At 40.9% G+C, this 19,259-nt stretch overlaps 1 protein-coding gene across 1 annotated transcript; it reads left to right on the forward strand.

Moving 5' to 3' along the window:
- Window positions 1-1,893: 1,893 nt before the first annotated feature.
- Window positions 1,894-16,890, forward strand: LOC106083479 (probable peroxisomal acyl-coenzyme A oxidase 1). The gene is made up of 7 exons (XM_059368846.1): window positions 1,894-2,090; window positions 12,792-12,954; window positions 13,018-13,310; window positions 13,379-13,784; window positions 13,858-14,364; window positions 14,438-14,543; window positions 16,474-16,890. The coding sequence occupies exons 1-7, from the start codon at window positions 1,958-1,960 to the stop codon at window positions 16,888-16,890; spliced, it is 2,025 nt and encodes a 674-aa protein (XP_059224829.1). The 5' UTR covers window positions 1,894-1,957.
- The last annotated feature ends 2,369 nt before the right edge of the window (window positions 16,891-19,259 follow it).

Consider the following 19,259-nt stretch of genomic DNA (forward strand, 5'->3'; position numbering starts at 1 on the left):
TGCCGAATTTGGTCCAAATCGGACCATATTTCGATATAGCTGCCAAGGGGGCATAAATTAAGCATTTTCCACCGTGTAGTGACGAAAGGTGGTTTACATATATACCTGAGGTGGTGGGTATCCAAAAATCGGACCGGCCGAACTTACGCCTTTTTATACCCTCCACCATAGGATGGGGGTATACTAATTTCGTCATTCTGTTTGTAAGTACTCGAAATATTCGTCTGAGACCCCATAAAGTATATATATTTTTGATCGTCGTGACATTTTATGTCGATCTAGCCATGTCCGTCCGTCTGTCTGTCGAAAGCACGCTAACTTCCGAAGGAGTAAAGCTAGCCGCTTGAAATATTGCACAAATACTTCTTATTAGTGTAGGTCAATTGGTATTGTAAATGGGTCATATCGGTCCATGTTTTGATATAGCTGCCATATAAACCGATCTTGGGTCATGACTTCTTAAGCCTCAAGAGTGCACAATTCTTATCCGATTGGAATGAATTTTGGCACGACGTGTTTTGTTATGATATCCAACAACTGTGCTAAGTATGGTTCAAATCGGTCCATAACCTGATATAGCTGCCATATAAACCGATCTTGAGTTTTTTCTTCTTGAGCCTCTAGAGTGCGCAATTCTTATCCGATTGGAATGAAATTTTGCACGACATGTTTTGTTATGATATCCAACAACTGTGCCAAGTATGGTTTAAATCGGTCAATAACCTGATATAGCTGTCAAATAAACCGATCTTGGGTCTTGACTTCTGGAGCCTCTAGAGTGCGCAATTCTTATCCGATTGGAATGAAATTTTGCACGACGTATTTTGTTATGATACCCAACAACTGTGCCAAGTATGGTTCAAATCGGTTCATAACCTGATATAGCTGTCATATAAGCCAATCTGGGATCTTGACTTCTTGAGCCTGTAGAGGTTGCAATTATTATCCGATTTGCCTGAAATTTTGTACGACGGATTTTCTCATGACCATCAACATACGTATTTATTATAGTCTGAATCGGTCTATATCCCGATACAGCTCCCATATAAATCGATCTCTCTATTTTACTTCTTGAGCCCCCAAAAAGCGCAATTCTTATTCGAATTGGCTGACCTTTTACAAAGCCGGACCATATCTTTATATCGCTCTAATAGCAGAGGAAATCTTCTCTTATATCCTTTTTTGCCTAAGAAGAGATGCCGGGAAAAGAACTCGACAAATGCGATCCATGGTGGAGGATATATAAGATTCGGCCCGGCCGAACTTAGCACGCTTTTACTTGTTTTGTTTTATTTGTAAAGGTTTTTCGTTAATCAAACCGAAACTTGCGCCGATTTCTTAAAAAACAATTTCTTTGGATTAGTTTTAAATTGGTTAAGGAAAAATTCGATTTATTCATTATCGTACGAAAAGCAGCCATTATGAAAACAAAAACCTGATTTCAATCATTGCTCTTCAATTCTGATCTGAACAATCCAAAATGATATTATCGGGTATAATTGGTCCCAAGATTGGGTATTTTCAACATTTTATTTGCAGACATGGCATCTCTAATGGTATAGCTTGATAAAAAATAAGATTTGAAGTCCAATAACACCGCACCGGGCTGCCCTAATCTTCTTTTTACTCATAGAATTGGTAGAGTAAGATCGACGCCGATACCTTCTTATCCACTGATAATAATTCTATAAAAGCTTTCGCTCAGTCTCATTAGTATTCAGTTGATAGTTTGTTATAGAACTTGCATGCGCTTAAGCCATAGCTTCAATAATTAAGCTACAACTTTAATTGTGATCTAATAACTAAAAACAATAAAGAAATTGCATTACGGTTTAATAAATAAATAGTGTGCTCAACAGTGTTAAACAAAAGACAAAAAGAATTAATATTTATTTTCATTAATAAATAAAACCAAACCCAATATTTCTCTAAAAAGCAAAACTCACAAACAAACATCATGGCTTCCATTGTTCCTTCAACCCATAATCCAGACATAGTCAAAGAACGTAAAAATGCCACCTGCAAAAGTGAGGAAATCGCCGTATGGTATCATGGTGGAGTTGACAAATTGAAGCACAAACGTGAAATCGGTAATAAAAGGGTGATCAATAGTAATAATCTAAGAAAATTGAATACATAATTTTCTACATACAGTGATTACAAAGAAATCGATAATGTGCCGCGAGTGTTTCAACGTTTAAAGGCAAAGATCTGAATTATGACTGTTACTACTACCTAACCTTAGTACTTTGTTATCGCCTTCTTACTACTCCACAGGAATAGTTAATAGTGTGATTAGATCTTGATGAGGAATCAAAACTATATTTGAAAGTGTTAAGTTTCAAGTGTTGTTCTTTTAAGCGATTAAGTTAAGGGATTTATACCCATTGAACAGAAAAAATTGAAAACCAGTAAAAGGGTGCTAAGTTCGGCCGGGCCAAATCATGGGAACCCACCACCAAGGATTCTGCTAAAAATTTATACAAAATAAATTTAGTTGAAGGGCATAATTTTATTCTACATACCAAACTTCTGTCAAAGCAGCAAAAATTACAGTTTCGAGGAACCGAACAAAGATGATCGAGAGACCGGTTTACATGGGAGCTATATCAGGATATAAACTGATTTGAACCGTATTTGGCACAGTTGTTGCAAGTCGTAACAGAACAACGCTAAAATTTCAGCCAATTTGGTCAAAAATTGCGACTTCCAGAGGCTCAAGAAGTCAAATTGCGAGATCGGTTTATATGGGGGCTATATCTAAATCTGAACCGATATGTCCCATTTGCAATCCTCAACGACCTATACCAATAAGTAGTAGTAGTAGTAGTAGGGAAGCGGCTAGCTTTGCGCGTTTGACCGCTATCGTGATATCGACAGACGGACGGACTGCTTCCAGGGACTCAAGAAGTCAAATCGGGAGATCGGTTTATGTGGGAGCTATATCTAAATTTGAACCGATATGGCCCATATGCAATCCCCAAAGACTTACAACAACATTAAGTATCTGTGCAAAAGTTCATGCGGCTAACTCTACGCGTTCGAGCGCTATCATGTTTTCGACAGATGGACGGATGGATGGACATGGCTAGATCGACTCAAAATGTTGAGACGATCAAGAATATATATACTTTATGGGGTCGTAGATCAATATTTTTAGGTGTTACAAACGGAATGACTAAAATAGTACACCCTCATCCTATGGTGTTGGGTATAAAAATTAAAATGAGATGTCATTTTCAAAATTGATTTAGTTACATCTTGCGCCGGCTTATTATAAATTGCTACTTTCTTGAACTTTAGACCAATCTAACTTTTAGCCTGTGAGCCGAATGTGTGATTGGCAATCTACAGCGAGTTTATTCTTACGGAAGTGCAAATAATTACATTTTATAAAAAAAAACTGCAAACTGCAATAAGTAACATTGGTATTGAATGTTTGAAATAAATTAACGTCAACTTCTGCTGTGTAAGATAATAATTACTCCGTCCGTCCTTCCGTCCGTCCTTCCGTCCGTCCTTCCGTCCGTCCTTCCGTCCGTCCTTCCGTCCGTCCTTCCGTCCGTCCTTCCGTCCGTCCTTCCGTCCGTCCTTCCGTCCGTCCTTCCGTCCGTCCTTCCGTCCGTCCTTCCGTCCGTCCTTCCGTCCGTCCTTCCGTCCGTCCTTCCGTCCGTCCTTCCGTCCGTCCTTCCGTCCGTCCTTCCGTCCGTCCTTCCGTCCGTCCTTCCGTCCGTCCTTCCGTCCGTCCTTCCGTCCTTCCGTCCGTCCTTCCGTCCGTCCTTCCGTCCGTCCTTCCGTCCGTCCTTCCGTCCGTCCTTCCGTCCGTCCTTCCGTCCGTCCTTCCGTCCGTCCTTCCGTCCGTCCTTCCGTCCGTCCTTCCGTCCGTCCTTCCGTCCGTCCTTCCGTCCGTCCTTCCGTCCGTCCTTCCGTCCGTCCTTCCGTCCGTCCTTCCGTCCGTCCTTCCGTCCGTCCTTCCGTCCGTCCTTCCGTCCGTCCTTCCGTCCGTCCTTCCGTCCGTCCTTCCGTCCGTCCTTCCGTCCGTCCTTCCGTCCGTCCTTCCGTCCGTCCTTCCGTCCGTCCTTCCGTCCGTCCTTCCGTCCGTCCTTCCGTCCGTCCTTCCGTCCGTCCTTCCGTCCGTCCTTCCGTCCGTCCTTCCGTCCGTCCTTCCGTCCGTCCTTCCGTCCGTCCTTCCGTCCGTCCTTCCGTCCGTCCTTCCGTCCGTCCTTCCGTCCGTCCTTCCGTCCGTCCTTCCGTCCGTCCTTCCGTCCGTCCTTCCGTCCGTCCTTCCGTCCGTCCTTCCGTCCGTCCTTCCGTCCGTCCTTCCGTCCGTCCTTCCGTCCGTCCTTCCGTCCGTCCTTCCGTCCGTCCTTCCGTCCGTCCTTCCGTCCGTCCTTCCGTCCGTCCGTCCGTCCTTCCGTCCGTCCGTCCTTCCGTCCGTCCTTCCGTCCGTCCTTCCGTCCGTCCTTCCGTCCTTCCGTCCGTCCTTCCGTCCGTCCTTCCGTCCGTCCTTCCGTCCGTCCTTCCGTCCGTCCTTCCGTCCGTCCTTCCGTCCGTGTCTGTCTGTCTGTCCGTGTCTGTCCGTCCGTGTCTGTCCGTCCGTGTCTGTCCGTCCGTGTCTGTCCGTTTATCTGTCTATCTGTACGTCCGTCTGTCCGTCCTTTCGTATGTTGGAAGATTTTACCAACATATAAAAACCAAATTAATTACTGAAAAAAACGCCGGGGATAACTAAAAATTGTTATACCCTCCACCATTGGATGGGGGTATACTAATTTCGTCATTATGTTTGTAACTCCTGGAAATTTTCATCTAAGACCCCATAAAGTATATATATTCTTGATCGTCATGACATTTTTAGTCGACCTGGTCATGTCCGTCCGTCCGTCTGTCTCTGTCTGATCCTCATGACGTTTTTAATCGATCTTAACATGTCTGTCCGTCCTTCCGTCCGTCTGTCCGTCCGTGTCTGTCCGTCTGTCTGTCCGTCTGTCTGTCCGTCCGTCCGTCTGTCTGTCTGTCCGTCCGTCTGTCCATCCATCCGTATGTCCGTCTGTCCGTCCATCCGTCCGTCTGTCTGTCTGTCGAAAGCACGCTAACTTTCGAAGTAGTAAAGCTACGCCCTTGAAATTTGGCGCAAATTATTCTTAGGAGTGAAGGTGGATTGGGATTGTAAATGGGGCATATCGGATCATGTTTTGATATAGCTGCCATATAAACCGATCTTGGGTTCTTCAGCTTCTAGAGGGCTCAATTATTATCGGATGTGGCTGAAATTTTGCATGACGTGTTTCGCTATGACTTTCAACAACTGTGCTAAGCATCAGGGATCTTGACTTCAACATACGTGTTAAATATGGTCCGAATCGGTCTATAGCCTGATGCAGTATGCATAGAAATCGATCTCCCTATATTACTTCTTGATCCCATTAAAGGGTTTGAGCCCCTATTATTCAATTCAATTATGGTCTGAATCGGCCCATAACTTTATATATCTCCAATAGCATAGCAATTCTTTTCTTATATCACTGTTTGCAAAAAGAGAGATTTCGGCCAAAGAACTTGACAAATGCGATTCATGGTGGAGGTTATATAAGATTCGGCCCGGCCGAACTTAGCAAGCTTTTACTTGTTTTACTTCATATCGTTTCTGTATATTCGTTAAGGGTGCAGAATAAAAGCATTTGTTTTAATCAAACTACCACTTTGACCTGGAGCTTGAAATTGCAATCAAAGACATCTAACATAATCTTTAAAAATAAGTAAAAAGGCGTTAAGTTCGGCCGGGCCGAACTTTGGATACCCACCACCTCGGGTATATATGTAAACCACCTTCCATCAAAATCCGGTGAAAACTGCATATGTCCTTATGTCCCAAAGCAGTTATATCGAAATATGTTCCGATTTGGACCAAGTACTAATAAGTACAAGTTTTTGTTCAATTGTGTATAACAAAATATTGGTCTTTTCAGTAGCTATATCTAAAAATAAACCGATCTGAACCATATACGACACAGATGTCGAAAAGCCTAACATAAGTCACTGTGTCAAATTTCAGTGAAATCGGACTATAAATGCGCCATTTATGGGGCCAAGACTTTAAAGCGAGAGATTGGTCTACATGGCAGCTATATCCAAATCTGCACCGATTTGAGTTAAGTTGCAGATAAATGTCGAAGTGTCTTACACAACGCACTGTCCCAAATATCAGCGAAATTGGACAATAAATGCGCCTTTTATGGCCCCAAAACCCAAAACCGAGAGATCAGTCTATATGGCAGCTATATCCAAATCTGGACTGATCTGTCCCATATTGCAGAAGTATGTCAAGGGGCATAACTTAACTCACTGCCCCTAATTTCGGCGACATCGTGCAATAAATGCCCGAAAAAAATCATGGGCACAAAACCTTAAATCGAGAGTTCGGTCTATATGGCAGCTATATCCAAATCTGAACCGATCAGGGTCAAACTGAAGAAAAATTTCGAAAGGCCTAACACAACTCACTGTCCCAAAATTCAGCACAATCGGATAATAAATGTGGTTCTTATGGGCCTAAGACCCTAAATCGGAGGATCGGTCTATATGGCAGCTATATCCAAATCTGGATCGATCTGGTCCAAATTGACGAAGGATGTCGAAGGGCCTAACACAACTCACTGTCCTAAATTTCAGCATAATCGGATAATAAATGTGCCTTTTATGACCCTAAGACCCTAAATCGGAGGATCGGTCTATATGGCAGCTATATCAAGATATAGTCCGATATAGCCCATCTTCAAACTTAACCTGCCTTTTTCAGCATAATCGGATAATAAATGTGGCTTTTATGGGCCTAAGACCCTAAATCGGAGGATCGGTCTATATGGCAGCTATATCAAGATATAGTCCGATATAGCCCATCTTCGAACTTAACCTGCTTATGGACAAAAAAAGAACCTGTGCAAAATTTCAGCTCAATATCTCTATTTTTAATGACTGTAGCGTGATTTCAACAGACAGACGGACGGACATGTCTAGGTCGTCTTAGATTTTTACGCTGATCAAGAATATATATATACTTTATAGGGTCGGAAATGGATATTTAGATGAGTTGCAAACCGAATGACAAAATGAATATACCCCCATCCTTCGGTGGTGGGTATAACTAGTACAATATGTGAAGTGTGAGAATGGGTAGATATATCTCTATGAAATTTGAAATGGTTAGAGCAGAGGTGTTAGCGTGATTATGTGCAAAATTTCAAGGCCCTGGTTGCACGGGATCCTTATGGCCGGCACCTAAAGTTGGTCACCTTGATTTATCGAAAATTTGTTAGGGCTGCCAAATCTTCACTTTTGGTCCAAGCATGGTGAACCAGCTCAAACCACTTCAAAGGCTGATATCCACCAAAAGAAGGTTATGCTGTCTGTTTGGTGGGATTGGAAGGTTGTGGTATATTTTGAGCTGCTTCCAAGGAACCAAACGATTAATTCGGATGTTTACTGTCAACTATTGGACAAATTGAATACAGCCATCAAGGAGAAGCGACCAGAATTGGTCAATCGTAAAGGTGTCATATTCCACCAGAACAACGCTAGACCGCACACATCTTTGGTCACTCGCCAAAAACTGAGTGAGCTTGGCTGGGAACTTTTGATGCATCCACCATATAGCCCTGACCTTGCATCATCAGACTACCATTTATTTCGATCTTTGCAGAACTCCTTAAATGGTTAAACTTTCGGCAATGATGAGGCTATAAAATCGCACTTGGTTCAGTTTTTTTGCACATAAGGCCAGAAGTTCTATGAGCGTGGAATACTAAATTTGCCAGGAAGATGGCAAAAGGTTATCGAACAAAATGGCAATTATATATTTGATTTAAGTTCATTCTAAGTTTTATTAAAAATGCATTTACTTTCTTTTAAAAAATCCGCAATTACTTTTTAGGCTACCCAATATGATGTATAGGTCAATCGGCAGGACTCACTCAATAATCATATTCTAGACCAGACATATTTTAAACATCATAGACTAGTTCCTCACTTTCTTTGACATTTCAAAACCTTCATATCGAACCCCCTTCAACAAAAGTCGTAGGGGTTCATTAACATTATATCGTTTCCGTGAAATCAATTTATTATTCACCTCTAAAATGTTGCATTTACTGCCAGCACATATGGGTGCATAAAAGAAAGAATGAGTCGCACTTGAATATTATCGGCAAGGGCGCCATTATTAACTTTCAAGTGCCGCACCTCCACTTTAATGCTATTTAAAATTTTTGCAATGAATCTTTTATCGCAGCTGAAATATCCCTTGCTTAATGCACGATCTTATCTCTTCGATAGGTAGCTTATCCGTTGCGATTTCGACACACTTTAGAAGGCAAATCAAACACCATTCAAATTATCGGAAAGTTTTTTTTGGTTAATTAGTGCAACAATTGTTTAAATTTATAATCAAACAACCTTCTATAAATGCATAATGTTATTAAAACTTATGCCAGATAGGCACACACTTGACCTTATTATTTATTTGGGGGGAAAAACCAAATCAACTCATTGAGGTGCCTATAGTTCATTTTATGATGGCAGATTATAGGCATAAAATGGGAAGTTAAAATTTTGCTCACACTCAATATGAGTAGAATAACGGTATAAGTGTCAATTCGGAAACGGTTATAAATTGGTCTTATTGAAAATTAATAGGCCTTTATGGTAGAGATTTGATGTTGGGAAACGACCATGGGCAATAAACGAACGCTACGAACATAAGGTGGCGGACTATCTGGCGCCTCATCTGCCCACTACTATTCACAGTGTACCTAGGACTTATATATACTCCGAAAGCCTAGCAAGAGGCACAGGTGGTATTTTTACCCAAGCCCAGCAAGGGAATTTATGCGACATCACAGGACTATAGGCCTATAAGCCTTACGTCCTTTCTACACAAAACCATGTAAAGTATTGTGGATACCATGATAAAGAGTAGGACATCCAGAAAACTACTCAAATACAAATAGCATGTTAATGTCAAGGAAAAGAACGTGGAGACTGCTCTGCACGACGTTGTGCATACACATTGGCGGCAAGCATTGACATGAGGACCGACACATTGATCCAATCCTTGACCACTGACGTGTGGACCGAGTCCTTAGAGATTGGATAAACCACATGCTAAGGGACAGGTGGATAAATATAAGGGAGAAAGTGATACTGGGCACTCCACAGGGGGGCTACTAACCAAATCTACTACTAACCCACTCCTTTGGTAGACCACCATCAATAGCCTAATCAACCATAAATAGCCTAATACTTTAGCTGGCTGAGGATGGATTGAAAGCGTCTGCTACTACAATGTTGTAATATTTCAAGGTCAAATACTTTACAGTGATCTTGGACAGGAAACTGAACTGGAAGTATCACATTCGGGAGCTTTCCGAGAAGACCCATAGATGTTGGGTACTATTGGGTTGCCCAAAAAGTAATTGCGGATTTTTTAAAAGAAAGTAAATGCTTTTTTAATAAAAATTAGAATGAATTTTAATCGATTATACTCTTTTTACACTATTTTTCTAAAGCAAGCTAAAAGTAACAGCTGATAACTGACAGAAGAAAGAATGCAATTACAGAGTCACAAGCTATGAAAAAATTTGTCAACGCCGACTATATGAAAAATCCGCAATTACTTTTTGGGCAACCCAATATTTAGAAGGGCCATAGGCTCGGTGTGGGGCCTGAATCCGAGATAATCCACTAGCTCTATAGGAACAAGATTAGACCAATACTTACTTAAGCCCCAATGGTTTGGTGGACTGCGATGGAGAAAAAATTCAACATAAAGATAATACCACAGGTTCAGACAACACGTTGTCTTGGCATAGGTGTTGAGATGAGGACCACGCTCACTACAGCACTGGAGGCTATTCTCAATATCGGAGAGGAGCAGGTCATACCATCTTGGTATAATCGAGGCGACGATAGGAAGCCTGGAAGAAATGGATGAGTTGGATACCTGAGTCAACACATAAAGTCGAGTCCAAAGCACTGCGGAGAGCGGAAGAGTTTTGGTGATCTTTCCTATGTCAATGCCCGGTTTTCGAGGCTAACAAATAACCGGCACTTAGGTGCAGTCACAATAACAGACATGAACTGATTTAGGACTGCACAATAAGGATTTCGTTAGAAGCACTGATCTCAGTCTCTGGGTTCTCAATGCAAATCACCATGCTCACTCTGCCCTATAGCATTGTTCCATCCGTGTTGCATTAACTTGCAGAGCTATACCCGAGCTTTCGTCAATCGCACTCGACCATAAGTCTCGTCTCAGGTATCCTATCGGAAACCTCTTCCAATACTTCCAGGTTTCCTATCGTCTGAAATTGACCATGTAGTGTTCTTTTAAGACTTTAATAACTGTCCAAATCGGTCTTTAACCTGATATAGCTCCCATATAAACCGATCTCCCGATTTGACTTCTTGAGCACCAGGAAGCGGAATTTTTGGTCCGATTTAGCTAAAATTTTGTTCATAGTATTCCGTTATGAGTTCCAATAACTGTGTCAAATACGGTTCGTATCGGTCTATAACCTGATATAGCTACCATATAGACCGAACTCCCGATTTGGCTTCTTGAACCCTTACAAGCCTTAATTTTTATCCGATGTTCTGTTACCACTTTCAACAACTGTGCCAAATACGGTCCAAATCAGTTTATGACCTGATATAGCTCCCATGTAAACCGGTCTCTCGATCACCTTTTTCGGTTCCTAGAAGATTTAATTGTTGCTGGTTTGACAGAAATTTGGTGTGTAGAACAAAATTATGTCCTTCAACAAAATTTTTGTATAAATTTTTACCAGAATCCATGGTGGTGGGTTCCCAAGATTCGTCCCGGCCGAACTTAGCACGCCTTAACTTGTTTCTTCTCTTTTTGTGAAGAGGACATATTGTAGATGCGTTTTAAGTGAAATTTGAAGTTTTTATTAAAAAATGGAAAAGCCCCTAGTTCTTAAATTCCAAAAGTCCACATCCATATGTCCCCTAAATCCATGCAAACATTTTTTTCATTTTCACATTAAAAATTTACTAAAAATACTGATATAGACATTACCTATGCCCGAAATTTCTTACATTTTTTGATTAAATGTCAGAGAAATGAATTTGTAAAATGAGTGATGTGTGAAAACCCAAAAAAGGAAATGTTGAATTTTTCTGAAAACGATTTTTGAGCACTATCCAGCAAAAACTTAATTTAGAAACCGGTACACAAATGAAGATTTGGTACTCTTAACAAATTCTCTAAATAACGGGGTGACCACATTGTGGGGCCTGCTAAAAAGTGTCTGGGCAACCTAGTGCCTTGAAATGTTTCAGATGATCTCACCAACACCTCAGCTCTAACAAATTTTCTAAATACTGGGGTGGCCAAATTTTTGGGCCTGCTAAAAGGCGCCCGGGCAACCTAGAGCCTTGAAATGTTTCAGATGATCTCACTAACACCTCATCTCTAACCAAATTTTCTAAATACCGGGGTGACCAAATTTTGGGGCCGGCTAAAATGCAACCCAGAGCCTTGAAATGTTCCAGATGATCTCACTAACACCTCAGCTCTAACCAAATTTTCTAAATACCGGGGTGACCAAATTTTGGGGCCTGCTAAAAGGCGCCCGGGCAACCTAGAGCCATGAAGTGTTGCAGATGATCTCGCTAACACCTCAGCTCAACCATTTAAAATTTAAATTTTTTGTGTGGATTTTCTCCCACTGTGCAGCGGTTGCCTCACACTCAATTAAGTATGTCTATGGGTCGGATAACTAGAACATCACTATAACTTAAAATGACTGTAACTCCTTAAATATTTTACCTTAAACAGGTAGTTAGCATTTGAAAGCTGTACTAAAAGCTCGGCTCTCTGGTTTCCAGAAGTATAGGTTGGGTGTTAAAATTTTTTTTTTTTTTGATTACGGATACTCGTACCAAAAAAGTTTCTCTTTGTTTGTAGATACCATAAGTAGCCATTATTTTGTGCCCATCTTAAGAAAACTTAGCAGGATATGTTTAATGTGACATACCAATACGTGTTCAAAATTTCATTAAAATCGATTCAGATTTAGATATAGCTCTCATATATATCTTTCAGCTGATATGGAGGCCATCGTGGCGCAGAGGTTAGCATGCCCGCCTATAACGCTAAACGCCTGGGTGCGAATCCTGGCGAGACTATCAGACAAATTTTTCAGCGGTGGCTTTCCTCTCCTAATGCTGGCAACATTTGTGAGGTACTATGCCATGTAAAACTTCTCTCCAAAGAGGTGTCACACTGTGGCACGCCATTCGGATTCGGCTATAAAAAGGAGGCCCCTTATCATTGAGCTTAAACTTGAATCGGACTGCACTCATTGATATGTGAGAAGTTTGCCGCTGTTCCTTAGTCGAATGTCCATGGGCAAAATTTGCATTGATATGACCTTTAAGGCTGTAGTAGTCACAATTTTGGTCCGATCTTTACAAAATTTAGCACGAGATGTTCTATTTGACGTCGATTCGAAACAGATATAGATATAGCTCCCATATATATATCATTCTTCCGATATGGCCCTTTAAGGCTGTAGTAGCCACAATTTAGATCCTATCGTAAGAAAATCTTACAAGGTGTGACTAGATTCTTACATAGGCTCTATGTATTAAAAGTATGACGTAGACTCTGTGAAATAGGTTATTATATAGTCGGCCCCCACCGACTTTTACCTTTACTGGTTTCAGTAATCCGTTTCAAAAAATAATTCTTTTCTTTTTTCCCTTTTCAGAAAAAGAACTTTTCTCTGACTTTGAGAAAGATTATGGCATAAAGCATGAATATCTCGATCATGAAGGCGTCTACAATCGTGCCGTTGAACAGGGTACCAAGGCTGCCAAGAAATTGCGACGATTACAGAAAGAAAGAAATCCCGGTGGAAAAGAAATTTGGCCGTAAGTTTGAGATTGGAGATTTTAATCGTTTCGTTCATTTAGCCGATTTTCATAATATTTCAGGAGAGGTATTTATGATGCCAGCAGTTTTGGCATATTCCCAGCAAACAGCCCTTTCACCATACACATAACCATGTTCGTCGATGTGCTTAAGGGTCAAGGTACACCCGAGCAAGTGGAAAAATGGGTGGGACTAGCAGAGAATTGCAATATTATTGGCACCTATGCACAAACAGAACTGGGTCATGGTACGAATTTGAGAGGCATACAAACAAGAGCCGACTATGATCGCAAAACCCAGGAGTTTGTGCTCAATACACCATGTCTGCAAGCATACAAATGGTGGCCTGGAGGATGTAAATAATTTAACCTCAACAAAATGTCCTTTAATCTTAATTTTAACTTTATCGCTTTCTGTTTTTAGTGGGTCATACCGCCAATTATGCCAATGTTGTAGCCCAGTTGTACATCGATGGTGAGAACAAAGGCATTCAAATGTTTCTGGTACAAGTTCGTGATCTGGAAACCCATATGCCTTTGCCGGGCATTGATATTGGTGAGATAGGCAAAAAAATTGGCATGCATGCTGTGAATCAAGGTTTCTTGGGCCTTAAGAATGTTCGCATACCCCGCGATCAAATGTTAATGAAAAATGCCAAAGTTATGCCTGATGGTACATTCATAGAGAGTCCTGACACCAAATTGACCTATATGACCATGGTCTATACGCGTTGTTTAATTGTTAAAATGGATTCGGTATATCTTTTGGAGGCGGCCACAATCGCTGCCCGTTATTCGGCTGTAAGAAGACAAAGTCCCATTAATCCAGAGTAAGTTGTTTAGAAAAACCTACCCTAGAGTCATATAATTGTGATATCATATCTCTATGTTATATGATTACAGTGATCCCGAACCCCAAATTATGGATCATGTGACCCAACAGCTTAAAATTTTCCCTGAAATTGCTTCCGGAGTCGCCTATGACGTGGCTGCTGAGCAAGTGTTGGAATATTACAATGAAACCATGCAAGAAATCAACAATGGCAAATACACCCGCATGCCCGAAGCTCATGCCCTGTCTTGTGCCCTTAAAGTGCTATGCACCACCGATGCCTGTGCGGGCATAGAACGTTTGCGTTTGGCCTGCGGTGGTCATGGCTTCATGACTGCAGCCAATATTGGCAATATTTATGGCAATGCCGTGGCCGCCTATACCTATGAGGGAGAGAATACAGTCCTATTGTTACAAATTGGCAGATTTTTAATGAAATCATGGTCATATTTGGTCGAAGGTAAACAAATGTTAAACAGTGTGGAATACTTGAGACAAGGACAAGAGAAGAACTCTTTCCAGAAATGGGACAATTCCTGGGAGTGCATCATAAATGCCTTTAAATATACCGCAGCACAGTAAGTTTTGATAAGGATTTATTGAAAATTTGGAGCTTTGATTACATTGTTGGTGTTTGTTTTTGAATTCTAGCAAAACTCGTATAGCTTTCGAAAGCTTCTCCGAGAGAATGATGGCGGGACAAACACAGCCAGAAGCATTTAACAACAGTGGCATAGAGCTAACACAGGCAGCTGAGGTAAGAATTTTATTTAAGGCATAAACAACTAACAAAAGAGAAAATATGGTGGTTTTTTGGCTGGTTATTAAAGCAAAAAACTTTTCTGGAGGGTACTTACCCCACCTCCCAGAGTGCTTTTAATGCTAATCCTCCCATATAAAACCCTCCCCGTGTTTCGATTTCTTGTGCCCCTAGATCCATAGATAAAATCAAACACGGCATAGCAAAGTCACCACAGGGTTGGTTATCATAACGGTCCGTGAATAAAAAAACAAAGCGTGTTCACAAAATCATCCACGCTAGTTTACAATATTTCCAATAACTTCTGTGTATGATTTTGACAACATTGGTGCATGATTTTGCGACCCATTTTTTCTATCAGTGTAGAGGCCTCAATTTTAGACCGATTTTTGTAGAAATTTGGAACAAAGATTTCTTTTCTGACTTCCAATATCCGTGAAGAGTATGAACCGAATCGGTCTATAAACTGATATGAACCTCATATAAATCAATGCCCGGATTTGACTACTACTACCACTAAATTTCCCATGAACATTCAATTAACGAACAGAGGACCTTTCCTCATATCAATGAGCAGTTCGATTAAAGTTTAAGCCCAATGATAAGGGGCGTCCATTTACCAACACCACTTGATAGAGAAGTTTTAACATGGCCGGATACCTTACAAAAGTAGCCAGCATTTGTATGGGGATAACCACCGCTGAAAATGTGGTTGATGTTCACGCCGCGATTTGTACCCAGGCTTTCGCCGTCATAGGCGGGCAGATGGCCCCCTAAAAAACTCAATTTTCTTCTGATTTGGCTGAAACTATGCACAAAGGCTTCTGTTCTGACTTCCAACGTCCGTGCCAGATATGATCCGAATCGGTCTATAAACTGATCCACGGATTTGACTTCTTGTGCTCTAAGAAGCCTCATTTTATCCGATTTGGCTGAAAGTTGGTCTCTTGGATGGAGGTTGTAGTGGCTCAGAAAACAACAACAAGAATCTGCACGTTTGCAGCAGCAAATTTGGTAAATTTTCTCGTGTGCTCAGAGACGGGAGTTCTGAAGTACCTCATCATCAAGGTGCCAGAGAATAGTTGGTTCCACTTGGTCTTTTCGAGGTTGGCGAGTGCATCAGTAGATCAAATTTGGAGATTTCGGTGGCTTAAGTCAAAGTCAAATTTTAAAATCTGTTTATATGGGCGATATACAGTGGCACAGAAAAGTCTACATACCCCACTCAAAATATACGTTTTATAAAGCAAAATTTATATACGATAGAGTTTTTCCGCCACATATCGAATGTTGCTAAAATTGTTCTCCATGGCCACCACTGTTATTATTAACAAACATTTATGGGGCTATATTATATCCTCATTACGTGACTCTCAGTTTACTGTCATTTACGCAAAGGTATGTAGGCTTATCTGTGCCATTGTATCTATTTATGAATAGTTTTAATCCGTATATTTGGTCTTTGAGTCAGCCAATTCGTTTATTCTAGTAGCTCAAGGCCAAAAATTAGAGAAAATGAATCTCATGGGAGCTAAATAAAAAAATGGGGCAAATTTGTCTTATCCAATTGCATAGCATATAACTATGGGAAGCATTTACTGTACTATTTCAATATCGATTCAAATCATGGTCCAAAATTGTTATGATTTCAATAAAAGGAATGAAGTTCGGTAGAAGGAATGAAGTTCCTGTGTAGAGGATAGAGAACATAAAGACTTCTAATGTAATTGGTATAAACATATAATTGGATTCGTTGATCCAGGCAATATCTGCTTCAATTAGTGTTTTATTGAGGGTACTGGGCATATTTTTTTATTTACCCTATCTTCCATGAAACCTCTAAATCTAATAATGCTATATTTACACGTTTTCCTTCAGTTTCTCTTTAATATCTAATAAACACTATCAATCTCTTTTAATTTTCCAGTACCATGGACGTCAATTTGTAGCTGAAATATTCTGCAAAGCTATTACCGGTCCCCGCTCGGCAAACTTTTCTCCACCCACCAAAGCAGTCATGGAGACTCTAGTCGAATTATATTTGGTTCACATAACCTTAAGGCATTTAAGTGATATTTTACGTTTCATTCCATTGACTGAAGCCGATGTGAAGTCTTTGCAAAGACGTCTAGAAGTGGCATTGCAGAAGATTCGTCCAGAGGCTGTAGCCCTCACAGATGGTTTTGATTTCGATGACAGAGTTCTGAATTCAGTATTGGGTGCTTATGATGGAAATGTTTATGAGCGTATCTTCGAATCTGCCAAAATGAGTCCAATGAATAAAAAGCCAGTACAGGATTCATTTGAGACATATTTGAAACCATTCATGAAGTCCCAATTGTAAACGCTTATATTTTTAAGTATTATAACTTTTGTATTATACTAATTCGTTACTAGTATGAGTGTCTAATTTATTGTTTTGTATTATAAAATAAAAATATATAAGATATATAAAAAGATATTTAAACATCTAGCTCTGTCAGGCTTCTTAGGAAATGTGTTGAAGTTGGCAACGAGCATGTATTTAAAATGAAGGAAAATAATTGGCATCTAGCATACCGTATACCAAGGATCACCTTTCACACTTTCTTTGCATTATTCTTTCAGAAACAAAATAAGTAAAACGTGTAAAGTTTGGGCTGACCGAATCTTGGCCAACTACAATGGATTCTGCAAAATATTAAAACTAATTAGTATGTGGATTAGCTTGAAAATTCCAATTGGTTAATAATTGACTCTTCTAGGCCCTCAAGAAGCAATATGGGGTGATCGAGGTATATGAAGGTGATATTAACGTGCCGACCAGAGGGCATTAGTGTACTCTATGTACCAAATTTCAGCTAAATTGGACAACAATTGAGGCAAATGCAAATGTGCCCATGAAGATTCCATTAAAGAAGAGTTCCAAACTTCTCACATATTAATGAATGTTCTCAATGATATGGGACCTCCCTTTTACAGCCAAGTCCAAACGGCATGGCGAAGTACGACACCTCTTTGAGGAGAAGTTTTTCTGTGGCATAGCACCTCACAAATATCATCAGCATTGGGAGACATAACCACCGATGAAAATTTTTTCTGATGTTCTCGCCAGGATTCGAACCCGGACATGCTTACCCCTGCGCCACGTTAGCTTCCTGAGGCTAGAATTGTAGTGGCTCAAATTCTGCGTTCGGTTTATATGGGGGCTTTATCTATTATTAAATAATCTGACGGAATTTGGTGCGGAAAACGGCTACCACAGAAATAAAATACGGGGAGCGAACCGTAAAATTAGTACAAGCAGGGGTTGTCCCCCTTGTGCGAGATGAATTAGGGTCGGCAAAGGATGATAGCAACGAATGACCAATGGTGTCGCTCGCAAAAAAATTTACCATAGATCCCAGTTAAGAGGGTTGCCGGCCAACCCTCAGCACTAGGTACGGATGCGATGGCCCAATCAGCCACCCATCTAATATCACAACTACAAACAAATCCAGAAGAAATTCAGAAACCTACCAACCCCCCGATTGCGGCTCAAGGATTCAAAAGACGGTTTATGATTGCAACATGGAACGTGAAGAACTGTCCTTGAATCGTTGAGACTTTACCAAGCCCAGAACGAGATTTCATATTACTGCCTAAACATCCTCGTTTTAAGTGAAGTACTATAACGGTAATACGGAATTATGGATCTCCCAGATGGCAATAAAGGTTAGGTTAGATTTAAGTGACAGTCTGCCATCATACTCACTTAGACGTTTTCGTCCATTATAATACCACAGGAACAGAAGAAGGAAGATGCCTTCTAGTTCCACCCGTTGAATCATCACGATTGCTTTAAAAAGAACAACAACTTGTGAATGTTCACATCCGCTAAATCATAAATCATCTGCTAAATCATACGCTCGATCGTATCTTGTATGCGATGGGGTGGAGACTTTATCCTCTGTAGTTGGCACTACCATCTTGTCTCCTTTCTTGTGTGCGGGACATAGAGTGCTATGATTCCAATCATCAGGTATGCGTTCTTCTAGTCAAATTGCGCAAACGAGCTGATGCATACGACTTATCAGCGTTCCGCTTCAGCCGGAAATCCATCGGCTCCTGCTGCTTTGTTGTTTTTCAGTCGGGTTACTGCTACGTGGATCTCGATTTGACTAGATGGTTTGTTCTACGATATACGATATCCACCATCATCGGATACCAGCAGCTGGGAAAAGTGTCCTTTCCATATCTTTATCACACTATCGGTATCAGTTACCAGATTTCCATCGGTTCGATGTTAAATTCTTTGGTAGAATTATTGGACTTCTTGAACATCTCGATTCGCTTAAACTCACACTAAGGTCTCTCCATTTCCTTCTTCTTCTTGAGGAAGAGATGTTTCTCCTCTCTACTTTTCTCCTGATATCTCTCTCTCTCTCTACTGACTGTAATGTTGCCCTGTATGCCACATTCTTGGCTTCAGTAGCTTTCTGGCACTTCCTTGGGGGAGGCTACCCAAGTACGGATGTTGCGACTCTTTCTATGGGGTGGGCAATGGTTTGCCATTGTCCTGCTATACTATCGGGATAGGATGTGCTTTCTTCAAGCAATTGGTTCAGCCGAGTGGAGTTGCCGTTGCCACCTGTTGTTTGTGCAGCTTTTCGGCATACAGCTTCAGTGCAATGTCAGATCGTTGGTTTCTCGCCACTTTAGGACTTATGCGAACCTTTGCTGCAACAAGGCAAT

Source organism: Stomoxys calcitrans, chromosome 5 (genome assembly GCF_963082655.1).
Source record: "Stomoxys calcitrans chromosome 5, idStoCalc2.1, whole genome shotgun sequence".
Taxonomy (NCBI): Eukaryota; Metazoa; Arthropoda; class Insecta; order Diptera; family Muscidae; genus Stomoxys; species Stomoxys calcitrans.